General features: G+C 37.6%; 1 protein-coding gene across 3 annotated transcripts in view; it reads left to right on the top strand.

The window, feature by feature from the left end:
• The window catches only part of RNGTT (RNA guanylyltransferase and 5'-phosphatase), a 250,178-nt gene that overhangs the window by 87,916 nt on the left and 138,684 nt on the right, over nt 1–23,578 (top strand). For all 3 annotated transcript variants that reach the window (XM_030859487.3, XM_030859485.3, XM_030859481.3), the window contains one exon: nt 17,925–17,993. In XM_030859487.3, the coding sequence (XP_030715347.1) occupies nt 17,925–17,993 (69 nt within the window). The remainder of the gene's footprint in view (nt 1–17,924; nt 17,994–23,578) is intronic.

Genomic DNA, 23,578 nt, shown 5'->3' with positions numbered 1-23,578 from the left:
CCATTGTATATTCTTGCCTCCTTTATCAAAGATAAGGTGACCATATGTGTGTGGGTTTATCTCTGGGCTTTCTATCCTGGCCCATTGATCTATATTTCTGTTTTTGTGCCAGTATCATACTGTCTTGATTACTGTAGATTTGTGGTATAGTCTGAAGTCAGGGAACCTGATTCCTCCAGCTCCATTTTTCTTTCTCAAGATTGCTTTGGCTATTTAGGGTCTTTTGTTTTTCCATACAAATTGTGAAATTTTTTGTTCTAGTTCTAGGAAAAATGCCATTGGTAGTTTGATAGGGGTTGCACGGAATCTGTAGATTGCTTTGGGTCGTATAGTCATTTTCACAATGTTGATTCTTCCAATCCAAAAACATGGTATATCTCTCCATCTGTTTGTATCCTCTTTAATTTCTTTCATCAGTGACTTATAGTTTTCTGCATACAGGTCTTTTGTTTCCTTAGGTAGGTTTATTCCTAGGTATTTTATACTTTTTGTTGTAGTGGTAAATGGGAGTGCTTCCTTAATTTCTCTTTTAGATTTTTCATTATTAGTGTATAGGAATGTAAGAGATTTCTGTGCATTCATTTTGTATCCTGCTACTTTACCAAATTCATCGATTAGCTCTAGTAGTTTTCTGGTGGCACCTTTAGGATTATCTATGTATAATATCATGTCATCTGCAAATAGTGACAGTTTTACTTCTTCTTTTCCAATTTGTATTCCTTTTATTTCTTTTCCTTCTCTGATTGCCGTGGCTAGGACTTGCAAAACTATGTTGAATGATAGTGGTGAGAGTGGACATCGTTGTCTTGTTCCTGATCTTACAGGACATGCTTTCAGTTTTTCACCATTGGGAATGATGTTCGCTGTGGGTTGGTCGTATGTGGCCTTTATTATGTTGAGGTGGGTGCCCTCTATGCCCGCTTTCTGGAGGGTTTTTATCATAAGTGGGTGTTGAATTTTGTCAAAAGCTTTTTCTGTATCTATTGAGATGCTCATATGGTTTTTCTCCTTCAATTTGTTAATATGGTTTATCACATTGATTGATTTGTGTATGTTGAAGAATCCTTGCATTCCTGGGATAAACCCCACTTGATCATGGTATATGATCCTTTTAATGTGTTGTTGGATTCTGTTTGCTAGTATTTTGTTGAGGATTTTTGCATATATGTTCATGAGTGATATTGGCCTGTAGTTTTCTTTCTTTGTGACACCTTTGTCTAGTTTTGGTATCAGGGTGATGGTGGTCTCGTAGAATGAGTTTGGGAGTGTTCCTCCCTCTGCTATATTTTGGAAGAGTTTGAGAAGGATAGGTATTAGCTCTTCTCTAAATGTTTGATAGAATTCGCCTGTGAAGCCATCTGGTCCTGGGCTTTTGTTTGTTGGAAGATTTTTAATCACAGTTTCAATTTCAGTGCTTGTGATTGGTCTGTTTATATGTTCTGTTTCTTCCGGGTTCAGTCTTGGGAAGTTGTGCTTTTCTAAGAATTTGTACATTTCTTCCAGGTTGTGCATTTTATTGGCATAGAGCTGCTTGTAGTAATCTCTCATGATCCTTTGTATTTCTGCAGTGTCAGTTGTTACTTCTCCATTTTCATTTCTAATTCTATTGATTTGAGTCTTCTCCCTTTTTTTCTTGATGAGTCTGACTAGTGGTTTATCAATTTTGTTTATCTTCTCAAAGAACCAGCTTTTAGTTTTATTGATCTTAGCTATTGTTTCCTTCATTTCTTTTACATTTATTTCTGATCTGATCTTTATGATTTCTTTTCTTCTGCTAACTGTGTTTTTTTTGTTCTTTCTTTAATTGCTTTAGGTGTAAGATTAGGTTGTTTACTTGAGATGTTTCTTGTTTCTTGAGGTAGGATTATATTGCTATAAACTTCTGTCTTAGAACTACTTTTGCTGTATCCCATAGGTTTTGGGTTGTTGTGTTTTCATTGTGATTTGTTCCTAGGTATTTTTCGATTTCCTCTTTGATTTCTTCAGTGATCTCTTGGTTATTTAGTAGTGTATTGTTTAACCTCCATGTGTTTGTAGTTTATACACATTTTTTTCCTGTAATTGATACCTAGTTTCATAGCGTTGTGGTCGGAAAAGATACTTGATATGATTTCAGTTTTTTTAAATTTACCAAGGCTTAATTTGTGACCCAAGCTATGATCTACCCTGGAGAATGTACCATGAGCACTTGAGAAGCAAGTGTATTCTGTTGTTTTTGGATGGAATGTCCTATAAATATCAATTACGCCCATCTTGTTTAATGTATCATTTAAAGCTTGTGTTTCCTTATTTATTTTCATTTTGGTTGATCTGTCCATTGGTGAAAGCGAGGTGTTAAAGTCCCCTACTATGATTGTGTTACTGTGTATTTCCTCTTTTATGGCTGTTAGCATTTGCCTTAAGTATTGAGGTGCTCCTATGTTGGGTGCATAAATATTTACAATTGTTTTATCTTCTTCTTGGATTGATCCCTTGATCATTTTGTAGTGTCCTTCTTTGTCTCTTGTAATAGTCTTTATTTTAAAGTCTATTATGTCTGATATGAGAATTGCTACTCCAGCTTTCTTTTGATTTCCATTTGCGTGGAATATCTTTTTCCATCCCCTCACTTTCAGTCTGTATGTGTCCCTAGGTCTGAAGTGGGTGTCTTGTAGACAGCATATATATGGATCTTGTTTATGTATCCATTCAGCCAGTCTATGTCTTTTGGTTGGAGCATTTAATCCATTTACATTTAAGGCAGTTATTGATATGTGTGTTCCTATTACCAGTTTCTTAATTGGTTTGGATTTGTTATCGTAGGTCTTTTCCTCGTCTTATGTTTCCTGCCTAGAGAAGTTCCTTTAGCATTTGTTGTAAAGCTAGTTTGGTGGTGTGGAATTTTCTTAACTTTTTCTTGTCTGTAAAGGTTTTAATTTCTCCGTCGAATCTGAATGAGATCCTTGCCGGGTAGAGTGATCTTGGTTGTAGGTTTTTCTTTCTCATCACTTAAAATTTGTCCTGCCACTTCCTTCTGGCTTGCAGAGTTTCTGCTGAAAGATCAGCTGTTAACCTTATGGGGATTCCCTTGTATGTTATTTGTTGTTTTTCCCTTTCTGCTTTTAATATTTTTTCTTTTTTTGATAGTTTGATTAATATGTGTCTTGGCATGTTTCTCCTTGGATTTATCCTGTCTGGCACTCTGTGTGCTTCCTGGACTTGATTGACTATTTCCTTTCTCATATTAGGGAAGTTTTCAAGTATAATCTCTTCAAATATTTTCTCAGTCCCTTTCTTTTTCTCTTCTTCTTCTGGGACCTCTATAATTCAAATGTTGGTGCGTTTAATGTTTTACCAGAGGTCTCTGAGACTGTCCTCAATTTTTTTTACTCTTTTTTCTTTATTCTGCTCTGCACTAGTTATTTCCACTATTTTATCTTCCAAGTCACGTATCCGTTCTTATGCTTCAGTTATTCTGCTATTGTTTCCTTGTAGAGAAATTTTAATTTCATTTATTGTGTTGGTCATCATTGTTTATTTCTTCTAGGTCCTTATTAAACGTTTCTTGAATTTTCTCCATTCTATTTCCAAGATTTTGGACCATCTTTACTGTCATTACTCTGAATTCTTTTTCACGTAGACTGCCTATTTCCTCTTCATTTGTTTGGTCTGGTGGGTTTTTACCTTGCTCCTTCATCTGCTGTGTATTTCTCTGTCTTCTCATTTTGCTTAACTTACTGTGTTTGGGGTCTCCTTTTCTCAGGCTGCAGGTTTGTAGTTCCCTTTGGTTTTGGTGTCTGCCCCCAGTGGGTAAGGTTGGTTCAGTGGGTTGTGTAGGTGGAGGGGACTGGTGCCTGTGTTCTGGTGGATGAGGCTGGATCTTGTCTTTCTGGTGGGCAGGTCCACATCTGGTGGTGTGTTTTGGGATGTCTGTGAACTTATTATGATTTTAGGCAACCTCTCTGCTAATGGGTGGGGTTGTGTTCCTGTCTTGTCAGTTGTTTTGCATAGAGTGTCCAGCACTGTAGCTTGCTGGTCATTGAGTGGAGGTGGGTCTTAGCGTTGAGATGGAGATCTCTGGGAGAGCTTTCGCTGTTTGATATTACATAGGGCTGGGAGGTCTCTGGCGGATCAATGTCCTGAACATGGCTCTCCCACAGCAGAGGCTCAGACCTGACACCCAGCTGAAGCACCAAGACTCTGTCAGCCACCCAGCTCAGAAGAAAAGGGAGGAAAAAAAAAAAAGAATGAAAAATGAAATAAAATAGTAAAATAAAAAATATTATTAAAAATAAACAAATAAAAAAGTTAAAAAAAAGCAAGAAAGAGAGAGCAACGAAACCAAAAAACATCCACCAATGATAAGTGCTAAAAGCTATACTTAAAAAAAAAAAAAAAAAGGACAGACAGAAAACCCTAGGACACATGGTAAAAGCAAAGCTATACAGACAAAATCACACAAAGAAGCATACACATACACACTCACAAAAGGAGAAAAAGGAAAAACTATATATATATTAAAAAAAAAGGAAGAGAGAAACCAAATCAATAAACAAATCTACCATTGATAATAAGCTGTAAATACTAAACTAAGATAAACATAAAACCAGAAACAAATTAGATGCAGAAACTAAACCCCAAGTCTACAGTTGATCCCAAAGTCCATTGCCTCAATTTTGGGATGATTGTCTATTCAGGTATTCCACAGATGCAGGTATTCCACAGATGCAGGGTACCTCAGTTTCACTGTGGAGCTTTAATCCGCTGCTCCTGAGCCTGCATGGAGAGATTTCCCTTTCTCTTCTTTGTTCGCACAGCTCCTGGGGTTCAGCTTCGGCTTTGGCCCTGCCTCTGCATGTAGGTCACCTGAGGATGTCTGTTCCCCACCCATATAGGACCAGCTTAAAGCAGCGGCTGCTTCAGGGGCTCTGGCTTACTCAGGCTGGTGTGTGTGTGGGGGGGAGGGGCATGGAATGCAGGGCGAACCTGTGGCAGCAGAGGCCAGCGTGATGTACCAACAGCCTGAGGCATGCCATGTGTTCTCCTGGGGAAGTTGTCTCTGGATCTCGGGACCCTGGCAGTGGTGGGCTGCACAGGTTCCCGGGAGGGGAGGTGTGGATAGTGACCTGTGCTCGCACACAGGCTTCTTGGTGGCTGCAGCAGCAGCCTTAGTGTTTCATGCCCGTTGCTGGTGTCCACACTGATAGCCGTGGCTCACGCCCGTCTCTGGAGCCCGTTTAGGCGGTGCTCTGAATCCCCTCTCCTCACACACCCCAAAACAATGGTCTCTTGCCTCTTAGGTAGGTCCAGACTTTTTCTCAGACTCCCTCCCGGTTAGCTGGGGCTCACTAGTCCCCTTCAGGCTGTGTTCACGCCGCCAACCCCAGTCCTCTCCCTGGGATCCGACCTCTGAATCCTGAGCCTCAGCTCCCAGCCCCTAACTGTCCCAGCGGGTGAGCAGACAAGCCTCTCGGGCTGGTGAGTGCTGGTTGGCACCGATCCTCTGTGTGGGAATCTCTCTGATTTGCCCTCCTCACCCCCTGTTGCTGCTCTCTCCTCTGCGGCTCCGAAGATTTCCCCCCTGCCCACCGCCCGTCTCTGCCAGTGAAGGGGCTTCCTAGTGTGTGGAAACTTTTCCTCCTTCACAGCTCCCTCCCCAAGGTGCAGGTCCCGTCCCCATTCTTTGTCTCTGTTTTTTCTGTTTTCTTTCGCCCTACCCAGGTATGTGGGTATTTTCTTGCCTTTTGGGAGGTCTGAGGTCTTCTGCCAGCGTTCAGTAGGTGTTCTGTAGGAGTTTTTCCACATGTAGCTGTATTTCTGATGTATTTGTGGGGAGGAAGGTGATCTCCACGTCTTACTCTTCCGCCATCTTGAAGCTATCGCTTTAGTTTTTTATACATTAACTTTTTTCGTGTCTAATTCAGTTACACACAAGTACAATTTTAAATTGTAGTAATAGTTATAGGGATCCTTGTCTTGTTCTTGATTTGTGTGGGAATGCTTCTAGTGTTTCTTTAAAGTATTGTATGCTGTCTTTGAGTCTGAAATCTATTTTATCAGATTGAGCAAGTGAATATTTGGTTCTATTTTACTGAGTCATTTTACTTTTAATCAAGAAAGGTATTCAATGTTGTCCAATTGCTTTTTATCTACTATAGATAGAATACTGGTTTTTTTTTTTTCTGCTTAGATTTGTTTATTTTATGTATTAATTGGAAATATATCCTAACACTGAAGCTTTCTTTTGTTCCTGGGATAAGCCCTACTTAGTCTTAATATATTATTATTAATTTATTTTTTGAAAAAACTTTATTTTTGGAGCAGTTTTAGGTTCACAACAACATTGAAAGGAAGGTACAGAGACTTCTCATCTGCCTCTAGCCACCACACATGCATAGCTGTCTTGTTTGGTAAAGTCCACATTTTTTCTTTAATGTGACTAAGCCTGAACTGGGATTATTTCCCATTTGAAAAGTTCTGTTTCTGCTAAGTTATTTACTAAGTTGTCTTTCTTCATTTCCTGCTTGTCTGCCTCTCTCCACTTCTCCACACCTTTCCCTTAGCGGTAGTTAGTTATGTCCCCTGCAGGGTTGTATGTAGTTAGGATGTAGTGGAATACCGTGCAAGGAGTCAATCTTGAATGGTTTTAGGAAATTATGCTTGATTAAAAAAAAATAAGCAAGACTCCATCCTTCTCTTTCATCTCACACACTCAAACTAAAAAGAAAAAAAAAGGAAAAGGAAAGGAAAAAGAAAAGACCTAATAATTTCTTAAAAGTTTCTAGCAATGAATTTATTGCTTTTCTCTGCTTGGAGTCGTTTTACTTTCTCGTGTCCAGTTTGACTGCTTTATTAAAATTCTGTGGAAAATATTTTTACAATGATTTATTTATTACTGTTTTGAAAGTAAAATATTTGCTATGTAGGATGAAAGAGTAATAAATGTGAAGATCTCTCTAATAACTGTTGAGAGGATTAAGCAGAGAATTACAAAAGCTTTTTTTTTTTAACTACATTTAATTTCAAGGGCATGTACTCATCTAGTTTAATAAGGATTTTATAAATATTCATCTATTATTTTCTTGCATACTTTGCTAGGTAGGAAGTTTAGGTTTTATGTATGTATGTATTTCATCTGGCATTCAGATTTACTTTCTAGGTATTGCCTTTTCTTTCTTTTCTTAGTTTATCCTTAAATATAAATTTATAGTTCTTGTATGTCTAACACTAGTAGTTCATAAAGAAAATCTAGCCATAAAGTGTGTTATTTATATATATAAACGTTATATGCCTTTATCAGTGTTTTATTGTTTGTATCACAGTAAAAGAAAAAGTAGCTTTGAGAGTATGTTAGTATAACTGTGGTTGAAGAGAAGAAAAAAACCTTGCCTAAATGTGCAGAACTGTTCTTCACACATAGAGGTTCTCAATGATTATGCCTAATTTTTTTATGTAATTACAGATATAATGGTGAAACTATTTTGGTTTAAAGGCAGACACAAGATGAAATGAGGCTAACTTTATATATTCTCATATTTCTGGTGTTTATTTTTGTATTATCTAGTCTATTAATATGTCATTCATCATTGAAATTGAATATGGCCTGATGGATCCTTTCAATCTCATTCATTTACCATTTCAGAGGAGAATTTAAGAAAATCACCGTAATGCATAATAAAGAGAATTCTTAATTTCTTTGGTATAGTGAGCCTCAAGATTTATTGTCCCAGGAAACTTCTTTTGGGGTAGTAAATCTTGTTCACTGAAACGTGAAGAAATCATTATATCTGGTGCCAAATATATTTTAAACATTTCTATGGACTCACAATTGTTATATGGGGAAATTTCTATATGTTTGCTCAGTATAAGAGCTTAAAAATTTTTTTACAATTAACATCCAGGAGATAGGTATTAGTAGATTCAGAAGAAAAAATAATTATTGGCCTCTAAAGTGATTAGGAGGCAGTTCCTTTTCTAAAAAAATCTGATAAATTATTCTAACCAACTGTGGTTGTGAATTTACTACAGGTTAACAAAGGCACAGGGTTGACTTATCATACAAGTGTCTTCAATTTCAGCTGAACACTTTTTTTTTTAAGTGTGTAACTCTTATCAATGTGAGCCAATATTTTGGTATTAGTGTCTGACCTAGTAGTTTTATTAGAATTTTAAAATGAAAGATTGAAGTTAAATAATAGCCTTTGCCCTTTCTAGTTGCATAAAAAATTAAGTGAGCCTTCTAGTGATCATTGTTGAAATGATGGAGGGTACTTAGTTCCAGCACAAGTAACTTTTATAGTAGTACATTTTTTTTTCTAAAGAAAAAAAATTCACTGCCCTCATCACATTGCTTGAAGAGTAGATAATTAACAATTTCAGACTTTCTTGAAACCTGCAATTTGTGTTTCAGTTCTCCCTCAAGAACTGAAAAGATGATTATAAATTAGAATGGACTTGGAGACATGGTTGTGAAAATGTAATCTTTTGAGTGGATTAGGAAAACGAGGGACATACATTTTTTAGTTAGATTGTGTTTCTTGGTTATCGAACACACATCTAGTCATTTTTATACCCCAAATAGAGCCAGTCTTACCAAAAGTAAAATATAAAAAAAATGTGTCATTGTTGAAGGATTGCAATAAAATTTTAAAATAATTACAAAATTTCTAGGAAAATGGACTTGGGGCTCCTTATTTTATGTGCTTTACTACTTATGGCAGTAGTAAATATATGAATATATATTGTATAATGTTTATATTATATATATTCATTATATATGAATATATATTGTATAATGTTTAGTCATAGAAATTTAGTCTGTAATGATGACCTCACAGGGTGCAAGTGAAGCACTAAAGAACTTGATTGGATTGTAGGGTCACAGATTAATCCTAATATGTGGCCTAATCCTGTCAATCTAATTAATTGGGTATGGTTTTACAAATACTTTCAGAAGTCACTTTAGAGAAGCCTTAAACTCCTCAGTTCCAGCATTCTTGCTAATAAGGCTTAAGATTCTGAAGACAAATACATGAGAACAAATTGTAAATCATCGGTGTGATTCTGGTGCATGGATATCTTCCTTGACTTGTGACAGGGTTACGGCATCATAGCAGCTTAGCTTAGCCAATGTTAAATGTGCTCAGAACATTTACATTAGCTCGCAATTGGACAGAATCATACAACACAAAGCCTATTTTTTAATAAAGTGTTGAATAGCTTATGTAATTTATTGAGTACTGTTTCAAAAGTGAAAAACAGAATGGTTGTGTGGGTACATAAGAGTTCTACGTGTATAAGTTGTTTACCCTCATGATGACTTGGCTGACTGAGAGCTGTGGCTAGTTGCCACTGCCAGCATCACCAGAGAGTATTGTACTGTATTTTGCTAACCTGGGAAAAGGGGAAAAGCTCAGAATTCAAAATCTGAAGTACAGTTTCTAGTGCATGTGTATCGCTTTCAGACCATCACAAAGTTGAAAAGTAAGTAGAACCATTATAAGTTGGGGACTGGCTATATCTTGTTCTGCAGCATTAAGTAATGAAGTTCCATAAGGTTATCAGAGGACTCTCTTGTTCACCCAGAACCATGTTTTCTGTACCTTGTTTTACCAAATAAGATGCTATTAATTATAAGACCATTCCCTTATTTTATGTACCACTGGATTTGAGAGACCTCTGCCAATTAAAATATGCTATATCATCAATTGTAAGATATGTCCTGTTTTCAGAGATGTGAAAAAATATGGGCTCTGAAAAAGGCAAGTATATCTTTCCTGATAGAGGGACTCCATATTTTCTCCATGCTAGCTCATAAAATTGGTTCAAATAAACCAGGTGTTTGAATAGATTAGGCTGAGATCAGAGCATCTATTTGTTTTTTACTTTGTTTTCCACCAGTGTGTGCCATCAGTCTTGCTTACTTTGTTGAACATGTGTGGAGGTTAGTGGGATATTTAAATGAAGTTTATATGAACACATGGAATGTGGCTATCATAAGTATGATGTGCAGAAGAAACATTTAAGAACAATGATCATAATCAGAGCAATGTTGTGTAGCCGGTGTTTTCTGGGAAGCAATAGTGTACTCTTACTATAGAAGACCAGTGTAGAATATGGTTGACCCTTGAATTTCACAGGGGTTAGGGGCCCTGACTCTCTGTGGAGTCAAAAATTCCAGTATAACTTTATAGTTGGTCCTCTGTTCTACATCCTTGGATTCAACCACCCACGGGTCGTACAGTACTGTAGTACATATTTATTGAAAAATATCCACATATAAGTGGACCTGCAGGATGGCGGCACACATGAAGAAGAAGACCATGACCCAAGTGCTAAAGTCCTTGTTGTGAGTTTGACAGATGGCATTGAAAAATTAGGGTTAAAGTTAGAGTAGCTGGTGGATATGACCAGAGGATTAGGACTCTTTATACAAAAACAGAAAGTAAAGTCTTGCAAATAGCTGTAAATTGCTATGAGAGTCTACCATTGGGATGGGGATTATGTGGAGGCATGTGTATATTAGTTGCATGAGCTCTTTAAGCACCCCTTTTAGAAGCTGCTCTTTTCATTCTTTCTTCTTGGGGCTCTTTAATCCGTGAGCCCCACCTGGCCTTCTCTGTTACTGTATCTGTTAGTATAATAGACTCTTCCTACTTCAAACCTTCCTCTTAACATCCTTTTCTTTTCTGTAGTCCATTTGAAATGCTAAGAAGTCATTTTAGAAAAAAAAGATGATTTATATCAGTTGTCCCCAACCTTTTTGGCACCAAGGACTGGCTTCTGGAAGACAGTTTTTCCACAGACACGGGGTGGGGAGGTGGAGGGGGTGGGAGATGGCTCAGGCAGTAATGTGGGCGACGGGGAGCGATGGGGAGCGGCAGATGAAGCTTCTAGCTTGCCCACTGCTCACCTGCGCTGTGCGGCCCGGTCCTCAGGGGTGGAGACCCCTAATTCGTATTACCCCCTTTTTCTTCTAAAAGTTTATAAAAGTATACTTTTGGGGGATACTTAAGGTAAGGAAGAACAGTACTCTAAATATTAAATATTTGCTCTAGTTTACAGGTGTTATAATAACAGCTGTATATTTCTGAATTAAAATCTTACGTTAATTTGCCATGTTTGAATTATAAACCAAAAGAAAATATGTTGAAGACATTAAAGGAATAGTATCATCTTTTTTGAACTCTTTATTGTGGATGTAATTTTACCCATCAACAAACAAATTTAACTGAAGTCTACTTTTCTTCTATTTACTGTGAACCTGAAAAGGAAAGAAAATGTCTGGTCACATAAATGGTTTTGGAGATCTAAGTAGTATTCTCTTTAAAAAAGAATGATTAAACTTTGCAAAATTATATTTATTACTGGTTTTAGGAGAGACCAACTTAATTTCATTAAAGTTATTCTCAGTATGTATTTACCAAAATTAAGCCATAAATATAGTGGTTTTCTGAGTTCTAAGGCCTTCTAGTAAATTATCAAACCTGTGGGAGTCCCTGGGGGATTAAGTTTTTTGCAGCAAAATGGCAAACAGTTTTAAACTGTGTTACCATACACATAATGAATTGGTAGCTAATTTCATAGCCTTATTTTATCAATAAATGTGCATTAATCTTTAGGATGAATGGATTTGGTTTCACACGGATGAAATAAAGTTAAGTTATGCTTCTGGTTAACCTGACACTTTGAGCTTATTTGCTTAATCTATTGACTTTTTTAATGATAGTATATTTGACTATGTTTTTAGGTGCATAAAATACAGGAACAGGGCTTCCCTGGTGGTGCAGTAGTTGAGGGTCCGCCTGCCGATGCAGGGGGCGCGGGTTCATGACCCGGTCTGGGAGGATCCCACGTGCCGCGGAGCGGCTGGGACCGTGAGCCATGGCGCTGAGCCTGCGCGTCCGGAGCCTGTGCTCCGTGGCACAGCAGTGAGAGGCCCGCGTACCGCAAAAAATAAATAAATAAATAAAATAAAAATACAGGAACAATTAGATGTGATACTTAACCTCACAGAGATTACATTTGAATAGAGGAAGTTAAACTGTTAAATGTCGAATCATCTTACTTCTGTACAGACAGAATGTTTTAAAACTATAGGCTGCGGGAGCACAGTCATACCTTGTATGACTTTGACCTATAAATGTGTTGTATGCACTTGGAAAAGGAAAGTATTTTCTCCTATTGTTGGGTACAGTGTTCTATAAAATGTCAAATAGGTCACGTTGTTTCATTGTTGTTAACAGTCCTCCATATTCTTTGTGGTTTTCTGTCTACGTGTTTGTAAGTATTTTTAAGACATCTTTACCGTTGCTCTTTGATTCCTCATTCTGTTCCTCCCGACCCCTGCCACCCCAGCATCTCCCCTTTTGCCTTTTTGTATTTCAGTTGGAAAAAGTGCTACACTCTTTTCTTCTTCAAGTTCAGTGATTCTTTCCTTTGTTCTGTCCAGTCAGTGGATAATCCCATTGATTGTCATTCCCATTGATTAGCATTCTTTTTCTTTGATATTATGTTTTTATTTCTTGCATTTCCATTTGTCTTATTTTTTATTATTTTCAACTTTTTGGTGAAATTCCACGTTTACTTATGCATGTTTTCCACCTTTTCCTTTAAAATGTTAAAGATATTTTAAAATCTTTGTTTGATATTTCCAAAATATGGGCCATCCCTATGTTTTTTTCTATTGACTGCCTTATCTATTGAATGTAGGTCATTTTCTTCTTGCTTTGTATGTGTGTGTGGTAATTTTCGATTGGATGCTGGGCATTTTTTTCTGTATGAACAATATATACCGAGGTAGATGTCTTTGTGCTTAGTAATGGGCATACCTCTCCTTTAAGTTTAATAAGCTTCATTTGCTGGAGGTGGGGTTAGTGGTTGAATAATCTGTATTTAACATGGGTTTGTATTGCTATATAGTTATCTTCTGTGCTCTGAAGACTTCAGATTCCTTAAGCAGATGACTTCTGTTACTTGAGCTTATTGAGAGAACTGGAGTATAAAATGGGTTTTCTCCAGTGTTCCTGCTTCACTTGTAGCTTTCAGTGGGCTCTGCTTGCCTGTACCACATAGTGGTCTATTTTTGTGCTCTTGCGTTCTCCCTCATATGTAATCGACTGTTTCTTGTCACTCAGTGCCTGATTTGTGCAGACTGTGGGGTTTTGTTAATTTTCCTCCTCAAGCCTTGCTGTTAAGCAGACCCTGAGCGCCTGAGTCTCAGGGATGGGTTTCCCCTCAGTGGGCTGACCTCTCCCTCTTGGCAGCTGAATTTTGCCTTGCATAGGTGGGATGTTTTGGCAGGAGCAAGTTTTTCTCCTTTTTATCAATATAATATCCTTGGACCAAGGCTGTTTCTGGACCCGTGTGTAGCTGCAGACGACTTTATCCTCAGATGGCCTTTACTTCATATCAGGAAGGGTCTGGAAAGGATTTTATGTCTGTTTGCAACTAAGATGAGGCTTTCTCATCTTTCTTGTCCTACCCCTGATCTTTCCTGTGAATCCTGATAGAAACCTGGGGAATAGAGCTAGTGAGTAGGTTTGGAGTCCTCTTGTGTTTGGAGCTTCCAGGGATTCTATACTGTTATACTAACCCACACTTGGTTTTTAAGAATTGATCAAACTTTCAGTTTTTCTTTGTACCCACTTTTGTGGCAGCCATTTTTTCCTCTTATGCTCTTCCAAAGTTGAAGGGGTTCACGTGTCTCATCTTTCTTTGGAGGACCTGGGATTCAGTTTACCTGATTTTATGGACACCTCAACACTCTAAACCTTAACAAAAGCTATGATTTTATAGATTGTCTGCTTTTTAAAAATTTATTGTCAGGTTAGACATATTTTACACCGTAAGTAAAAGTGGAACTTTCCCATAAAAAGCTTTTAAAAGATAACCTTAGGGGCTTCCCTGATGGCGCAGTGGTTAAGAATCCATCTGCCAGTGCAGGGTACATGGGTTCGATCTCTGGTACGGGAAGATCCCACATGCCACGGAGCAACAAAGCCTGTGTGCCACTAGCTCGCGAGCCACAACTACTGAGTCCGTGTGACTAGAGCCCGTGCTCCACAACAAGAGAAGCCACCGCAATGAGAAACCCGCGCACCGCAATGAGAAACCTGCGCACCGCAACGAAGAGTGGCCCCCCGTGGCCGCAACTAGAGAAAGCCTGTGCACAGCAATGAAGACCCAACACAGCCATAAAGAAAGAAAGAAAGGAAGGAAGTCAGGAAGGAAGGAAAGAAAGAAAGGAAAAGAAAAAAAAAAGGATAACCTTAAAGATGGTGAACACTTTCAAGATTATGAATACAGACCTAAGGAATGCATGAGGGGGGAAAAAACTTTGCTAATATTATTCAAACGGTACTTGTAGCTTAAGATAACATCTGTAGTGACGGTCTCATGTATAATTTGAAGTATGCTATAACTCAGAGATAGCAGTGAAAATAATGGAAATGTGTTAAGTGACTTTAAGTATTGGCTCTAACAATAAAGACACTGATATACAGAAGATGCTCACAACAAGTTTGGATAAATTTTCTTTCAGGAATTATGATTGGAAAAAAGCAATATTTTAAATTTAACATATTATTTTATATATGTGATTTCTAATATGAATAAATGAATTATATATATTTATTACATAAATTAAGAAAATTTTTAGATTTTATCGCTGAAAAAAAACTTCCCTCCACCCCAAGAATTTTACCTCCCTTTGTATGTATCTTACTCATATAGTACATGCTACAATACATTTAAAGTCTGTATTTTTAAATGATGATTGGAGGACCTATATACGTGGGAAGTTTCAGAAGTCTTTGGGGCATTTGTTTCAGAGAGTCAGAGACTTTCTCTGGTTATTTCCTTTTTTTTTTTTCAAATAAATTTATTTTATTTATTTCTGGCTGCGTTGGGTCTTCGTTGCTGCATGCGGGCTTTCTCTAGTTTTGGCAGGCGGAGGCCACTCTTCGTTGCGGTGTGCAGGCTTCTCATTGCCGTGGCTTCTCTTGTTGCAGAGCATGGGCTCTAGGCGCATGAGCTTCAGTAGTTGTGGCACGCGGGCTCATCAGTGCACGGGCTTAGTTGCTCTGCAGAATGTGGGATCTTCCCAGACCAGGGATGGAACCCGTGTCCCCTGCATTGGCAGGCAGATTCTTAACCACTGTGCCACCAGGGAAGTCCCCTATTTCCTTATTTTTAATTAAAGTCTGATTGAAATCTGTTCTGAGTGATTTTACTTTTTTAGCTGTCTGACTTGAAGCTAGTCACTTAATTGCTGTTGGTCTCAGTTTCCTTTTCTGGTGAAGTGAATAGTAATATAAAATTAAAAATTATACATCTCATGAGGAGTTGTGTGTTTTGAATTATGTACATATATAAAGAACCAAGCACAACAACACTTTATAGTAGGTCTTTAATATATGCTAGGTAATATTGTAAATGTATTAAGTAAAGAAAGAAATATTGTGTAGAGTAATCAATAAGCAGTAAAACGAGTGAAAACAAGCAGTATTCTTTTGACCTAAGAAGTTTCATAGTCCCTTAAATTCTCTGATTCTTAAAAAGTTAGAGTAAAATAAAAAAGGAAGTTACTTTCATTTCTGCAGCAGGTAACATCATGTTATCTAGAGTCTTGCCAACACTATACTTTATACTGTTAACTTTATATATACTTTATCTACAGGGATGGTCCAGTATATGAATGGGAGAAAGATGGTCTAAGAATGGAAAAGCTATGTTTACTTGCCATAAATGATGTACCTACTATAAAAGAACAAATTGTTTAACCTTTGAAAAGTGTTTTTAAAAAGATAATTGTGGCATTTTGTTTTCATTGCTTCATTCCTCAGCAGGATTTTATACTATAAATTAGTAGGTTACCTTTTCTTACATGATGAAGTACAAGAATTATCAATTTTATACATTTTTTTTCTTGTTTGACCCTTTACCCATCATTAGTTCATTATAAGAAATTAGTACTTTTAATCCATATTGAACTTTTACTTCAGCAGTTTCCTCCTCATATGGGTAGGTCATTTAAACCTATGAATGAATTGGAGATCAATTTCAGATCTGGTCTGAAATTTTTACCTATTTAGCCAAACTCTGGATAATATGGCTCTAAGAGTCCCAGTCTGCAAGCTCCCCACTTCCTTAGTGTCATTATAAGACGAAAGAACAAAACACAACAAAAAAGAAAATATCAAGAGCATTACAGTTGAAAAAGAATTGTGGTAAAATATGCGTAGCATGAAATTGACCATTTAATCATTTTTAAGCATTCATTTCAGTGGCTTTAAGTACATTCACATTGTTGTTTAACCATTGCCATCTTATATTTCCAGATCTTTTTCATCTTTCCAAACTGAGACTCTGTACCCATCAAACGCTAACACCTCGTTCTCTCCTCCCCAAGACTCTGTAATTTCTGTCCCCATGAATTTGACTAAGGAGCATTACAACTTTACAGAAGTGTAGATTATTCAAACTCAAATTGGTCTTAAAGCAGTTAGAAACTAGGATTGCTCTTACTTTTCTTTGCTGAACTGCCCCCAGTTTAGAGAAATTACAGATTTCAAGGAATGAAATGGCAGAGAAGATGAAGTCACAGTTTGGGAGGAGAATCACAGATCTTGTGGCATGTGCAATATACTGGACATTTTGATTGTTGCTTTTGGAATGCAAATCTGCCTTTAAGTGTAGTGGTGTTTTAGAGGATGTGATTGTGATGAAAGATTGTGGTTGAATAACACACAGCATATCCAAAATTTTGGTGGAACATATTTGAATCCCAGAACCATCCTAAATGTTTTTTTGGTAGTTGGCCAGACTCTGGGTAACATGACATTATTACCTGACTCTGTGAAGTATCTTCTGCTCTCTTCCCTGAAATGCAGAAAATCAGTGTGTAGGTCCTCACTCAGTGATGTATATGTTCAGGTCTTCAGAATAATATAAAAATCCATGGAAGAGAAGCATTTAAAACTACTTGTTCAGAACTAATTAGAGAGCGTTGGGCCTGTAACTCTGCTTTTCAGTAGATATGGCATTGAAAAAGCTTGTTATTTGTAATTCATGCTGTGTATTCCTTGCAATGCAGTTTTTTTGCTTGAAAAAAAATGTAATAAAGACAAAAAATGAGGCAAAAAGTAGGACAAAAAGAAAGGTTAAATTTTTCTGCTTGAAGGTTTGGGGATAACACAGATAATGCATTTTGGGGCTGCGATCCCCATGTTTGAGCTAGCTTCTTTTTACACATTCTCAGACAATCTTATCCCGGCTCCATCTATCCCCAAGCAAGATTCTCTGCTCTCTCCTTTTTTGTGTATGTTTAGTTTTATTCCCTTTATTTATTACTTCCCAGCGTTTCTACTTTTGTTTCAGTTTTGGCCTATGCCTTCCTTCCTTTTATGCTGGCTCAGCATAGTGCATTTAAAAATACGTTTTATAACTGGAAGTTTGTACCTTTGACCACTGTCGTAAGATAAATAAGTACTAGGGATGTAATATACAGCATGACTAATATAATTAACACTGCTGTATGTTATATATGAAAGTTGTTAAGAGCGTAAATCCTGAGTTCTCATCACAAGGAAAAAATATATTTATTTTTATTTTGTATCTGTATGAGATGAGTGCTGTATGTCAATTATATCTTAATAAAACTGAAGAAGAAAAAAATTTTTTTAAATATTTTATCCATCATTTTGGTTATTGTAGTTAGAACTGTTGTTCGAGATATCTAGCCTGCCATGGAATGGAAACCTTCATATATTAAAAAATAATCTTACAGTATATTAACCTAGGTCCCTCTGGATCACCCCCTCCCCCATTTTGTATTTCCATTTTTAAAGCTTATGTATTAAGAAGTTCTTATAAAGCTTACAAAAAATTAAAAAACTTTTAAAGTGATTATTGTGTTTCTAAAAATATGTGTATTTATTTTATAGCTACTTGAAGGAAACTTTGCCAAAGAAGTCAGCCATGAAATGGATGGTCTCATTTTCCAGCCCACCGGAGTAAGTACATTTGTCTCTGTGTGCATGTGTGTGTGTAGGTGTATCCGTGTATGCCCATGCATGTATATATAAAGTATATTTTCCTTAGATATATTTACTTAGGATTGATTACTGCTATAATCACTGCTTTTCCTTAAAACAAATTTTCATTATAAAATAAAATACTTCTTTTATACTAAATACATATAATAGTACAATGAATAGTTATTTGCTTTTCACTTAGCTTAGGAAATAAATATGACTGATCATTATTTTTCAAGGAAGTTATTAGTCTTTTAATATAATTAGTTTTCTTACTACTCTTGCACAATGAATGTTTTGTTTCTTTACTAGAAATCTACCAATAACCTTATATAAATAAATGCTTATTTCTTTCTGTAGCCCAGTATATCTTTAAGCATTAATATTTTTAAAACTTCATTTTGCCATGGATGAGTAAAATTTAGAGTTATCAATATTTGAAGAAAAACACAATTCCTTGCATATTTATTCCATGTCAGATTTCTGAAACTCACTGAAGAACTTTTCACCAACTTAATGGTCAAATCATATATTTGGAGTAATTATGTTTTACTGATGGTAAGGTTTCCCTCCCTCCACATCATTGACGTTTTTGGCCACATAATCCTTTGCTGCGGGGAGCTGTCCTGTGCGTGGTAGGATGTTTCACAGCATCTTTGGTCTGTACTTACCAGGTGCCAGTATTACTTCTCCCTCCCACCCCTCTAGCTTGTGACAACCAAAAATATACACATTCACTGCCTCATTTCCCCTGAAGGGCAAATTTGCCTTCACTTGAGAACCTGTGCTCTGTGGCGCAGTGCTTTTCAAAAATGTGGCCCGTGGGCTTCCCTGGTGGTGCAGTGGTTGAGAATCTGCCTGCTAATGCAGGGGACACGGGTTCAAACCCTGGTCTGGGAGGATCCCACATGCCGCGGGGCAACTAGGCCCATGAGCCACAACTACTGAGCCTGCGCGTCTGGAGCCTGTGCTCCGCAACAAAAGAGGCCGCGATAATGAGAGGCCCGCACACTGCAATGAAGAATGGCCCTCGCTTGCCACAACTAGAGAAAGCCCTCCCACAGAAACGAAGACCCAACACAGCAAAAATAAATAAATAAATTAATAAACTCCTACCCACAACATCTTTAAAAAAAAAAAAAATGTGGCCTGTGGACAAGGTAGCATTAGCACCACCCAGAAAGTTGTTATAAATGTCACTCACCACAGACCTACTGATGAGAAACTGCTGGGAATGGAGTCCAGCAATTTGTGCTTTCTCAGGCTTTCCCAGTGACTCTGATGCGTTTTCAAGTAGGAGAACCACTGCTTTTATAGGAAAGAGTTGTATTTCATGTGCCACACCTTGTCATGAGCTTCATTTTGCCTTCACTAACTCTATCCTTAGAAATTAGGGTGCAAGGTAGTTGTGAAGTTACGTAGAGACACATCAAACTGGGTACCTGGAGAAAAGGGAAGGAAGCTGTAATATTTTTGAACATTATGTATTAAACGCTATATTATATATGCTTTACGTATATAGTAAAACTCTGCTATTATGCAAATTTAGGTATAACGTGGTATGTGATTGGCTTCTGTCTTCCTCCCAGCCCCCCTTGCCAAACAGATGGGGGGAAAAATCTTTTGTGGTCGCAGGAGGAGGAGGTGGAGGAGAGTTAGAGGCTGGGGACAGAAATAGTAGAAAATACTATTTTAGGAAGATAGACATTAGATCTTTGAGTTCCAGTATTTTCTAAGTCTAATCTCCCTGGATTGAAAGAAATAAAATCTAACTATAACTGGAATTACAGTGTTTCACTCTGTTAAACTCATGGTGGTTCAGACCCATGCATGTATGAGATTTTGGTATATGTAAGAGAAATGGCCTGACAGGTGAGTCTTGTGATGTCTAGTGTAGTAAGTTGGTTTATCAGTCTGTCCCTCTTCTAGTAACCACACTTGTTATTACGATGACTTCATAATTGATTTTCTTAAGTATTTGTGGGCATTTGGTTTAACATAAAAGTTTCAGTCAGTTTGTCAGGTTACCCAAAAATTCTTGTTGGGAGTTTAATTGGAAACGCTTTGAAGTTAGATTAATTTGGAGAAAATCAGTGTTTTTACAATGTTAAATTGCCTTCTCAGTGAATAAGGTAGAGCTCTTTTCAGGTCTTTTACTGTTCTCCAATCCAGTTTAAGTTTTTTGTTTTTTTTTTTTGCGGTACGCGGGCCTCTGACTGTTGTGGCCTCTCCCGTTGCGGAGCACAGGCTCCGGACGTGCAGGCCCGGTGGCCATGGCTCACGGGCCCAGCCGCTCCGCGGCACGTGGGATCTTCCTGGACAGGGGCACGAACCCATGTCCCCTGCATCGGCAGGCGGACTCTCAACCACTGTGCCACTAGGGAAGCCCCGCTCTAGGTCTTTTGTATAAGGAGGTAAGAAGAGAGTTGATTACAGACAGGTGTAGCTTCCAGTGGTGGGAGGAGACATGATTTTAGGTGGTCCAGAGACAGGGCATTAAATGACATTGCATTACTCAATGAGAATTTAGTCCCATTCCAGTTTTTATACATTCTTTCAGTTTATAAATTATACTTATTTCTAGTTTTGAATATCTAAGATTTGCTAGTCTTTCCCTTTTTAACAAAATGAGTGTGGACTTAGTTTTACACTGTTCAAAGGGCAACGTTCTCTACTGGAGTTTAGTATCATTGGTTCATTTCCATCATGTCTAATTTTTAATGCTACTTATTACTTAGGGTAAGCGATACCATTATCTACTTATGGTATAAGTGGCGTACCATTTGGCATAAAGTTTCCTGAATATCTTTGGGGGCCATTTTTCAGCCTGCTGCAGTTATTTAGCTTGATATGACATTTCCAACTAATAGCCATAGACCCTAATACCCAGTGTCATTTCTATTTTGGTCCTTCTAAGGTTTTAAGTTACCTTCCTTTCTTAGGCTTTCTTTTTAAAGCAAGTTCTGAATTAGAAGTTTAGGACTCTTAATCAGGCCAAGAACCTTAAAATGTAAAATTTGCCAGCATTTCTAAGTTTTCCTTCTGGGGAAGTCTAAAATCTTGGATGAACTCAGCTTTAATAATGAAGTGCAGTCAGGGTGAGTGTTAGACCCTTATGACAAAATAAAACAGTATATCAGAGATAACCTGTACTTTTTGTCATGTTAAAATATGTTTTCACCCTTTATTTTTACTTTGGAGGATATGCAAATGTTAGAATCCGCAGTTCTTTTCCCTGGAATTCTTCAGACCAACTCTCTAGTGTCTTGCTGGGTGGCATTTGCCTGGCTTTTAGCATTCTCTGCATGGAGAAGATGAAGGGGCGAGGGTGTGCTCTTCAGTAGGTAAACTTTTCACTTCACTCTCCAAGGTTCACTTTTCCTCTTCTGTGGTTCTTGAATCTTCTGGACTGGAGCTTCCGTCCTTCAGTTTTGCCACAGAATAAACATCTCCTGCCTCTTGCCAGGGTGGAGGAGGGAAGCTGGAGGTGTAAATGCTCCTTGTGAAGACTTTTACCCAGTCTGTTTCCAGTACCAGGTCTCCCTTTCACCTCCTCGCAACCTTCTCAGTATCTGTTTTCCTATGTCACGTAGCCTGTTCTGGGGAACGCAGCAGGAATTCCTCTGCCTTTGTATTGGTTGCTGCAAGCACTTAGTATTCAGTGTTCTTTGCTCTCTGCTCTGTTAACTTCTCCATCTACTTTCTGTCTTTCCAGAATTTGACACATTGTTTTCTGCTGTTGTCTTCTTTCCTGATTTTCCTTTTCTATTGATTCTCTTTTCTGTAACTCCCATTTTAGTGAGGTTTCAAATCAAAGTGGATATAAATGCACATGTTTAGTCGACAACATTTATCAGAAAATCCCCCAAACTTCTCACAATGTGTGGTTTTGCATCTCTTGGCTTCCTTGAGCCAACAGTTTAAATAAATGAAGAAAGGGACTGTTTTGAGTGACCAACTTAGCGATCTGAGTGAGGCTGCATAAAGTGGAGAGAAGATCCTGGTCAAGGATGGGCAAAGCTTGACTTATAATCTGCAGCCCACTCTCTAATACCAGAGACATATTCCAAAGGCAAATGAAGGGCAAAAAATGAAGAGGATGCTTGGTGCATCTACTTTTGTAAAAACTTCTGGGCCTACGTTTGTTTGGTGCTAGTTACTTAAAACTTAGCAAGAAGTTAATTCTGCTTCACTATAGTAATTATAGTGAGGGAACTGAAGTTGAGTAGAAGGTAGAAGATATTACTACTGCTAAAAAAAAAAAAAAAAGAAGAAGAAAGTATTTTGAATCCTGGCAAAATATTGAGGAACAGTGATAAAGATACTATATTAAAGTGATGATTTTATTGAGGGCAAAACCCCAAACACCAGCTTAGAAGAAAGTTCATTTACCTTTTGATTTAATGTTCTGTTTTTCAGAGACATAACCTTGTAACACATCCAGAATTGCATTTAGTTTATTACTTTTATAAGAAAAAGGACAAGTAAAGCTAATGGATGGTATATTCAGGAAAATAAAGCTTAGGATATTTCTTTGTGTTTATAAAGAAATGTACTAGTATCTGATATTTACTAAAATACAGCAGTCATTAATTACCATGAAAGCCTCAATTAAAAAAAAAGTAGATTAAATTACACTTATAGAATTATAGTAAATCAAAGCAGAAAAGATACTTCTAAGATTATCTAGCCCAGTGGTTTCAAAACATGAATTTCCAAAGTTCTGGGTTTCTGTGAACTGCCTTAGGGGACCATGTGCAGGAATAGGTTACTAGGTAAGCATTCTGTTTATCTCACGGCAGCCCTGATTTATTTCTTTTATATATTGTACTTCTAGATAAGATTGTGTTTTAAAAGGGGCTTCATCTAAGTAAATACCATTTGTATCAACTGCTTTTTTGAAAGGTCACCAGTGATCTTTTTCCTCGCAAAATCATGTTCGTTTTTCAGCCCTTTTCTTACTGGATTATCTAGTGGTAGTCTGTACCGCTGTCCACACTTCCTTAAAAATACTCTCTTGCGTGGCTTCGTGCCATTTCTTCTCCATCTCACTCAAGCTTTTCGTCTTCTACTAGCCATTGAAGTTCAGAGTTTCTGAAGGCTCGGTATGCTGGACCTTCATTTTTTACCATGCTCTGCTCTCTCCCTTGAAATCTCTTCCACACTTGAGTTATTTCCCGTAAGCCTGACTCAGACTCTTGATTTCTGTTTAAGCTCCAGGTTTGTTTATTTAATTGCCTACCCTGATATCACCTTTTAAATTTCTCAAAGACACCAGAAACTCAGTATACTTTGAAGCTGAACTCCATCCCTACTCCCCAAACAAACAAGCCAACATACAAGCTGTACAAAATGATCCTTTCCCAACATTTCATCCCTCAGTTGCTTATATGCAGTTACTTGAGTGAGAAATCTAGATGTCATCTTTGACGCCTTTCCTTCTTTTATCCCTCTAATCCATCTCCAAATCTTGCTTTACCTCCTAAATCTCTCTTAAATTATTCCCTTTTCTCTCCATTACCACTGCCACACTCCAGTGTGACTTGTCGTTCACTGCCTCTTGC

This window comes from Globicephala melas, chromosome 14 (genome assembly GCF_963455315.2).
Source record: "Globicephala melas chromosome 14, mGloMel1.2, whole genome shotgun sequence".
NCBI lineage: Eukaryota > Metazoa > Chordata > Mammalia > Artiodactyla > Delphinidae > Globicephala > Globicephala melas.
This window is presented reverse-complemented; position numbering and strand designations above follow the sequence as displayed.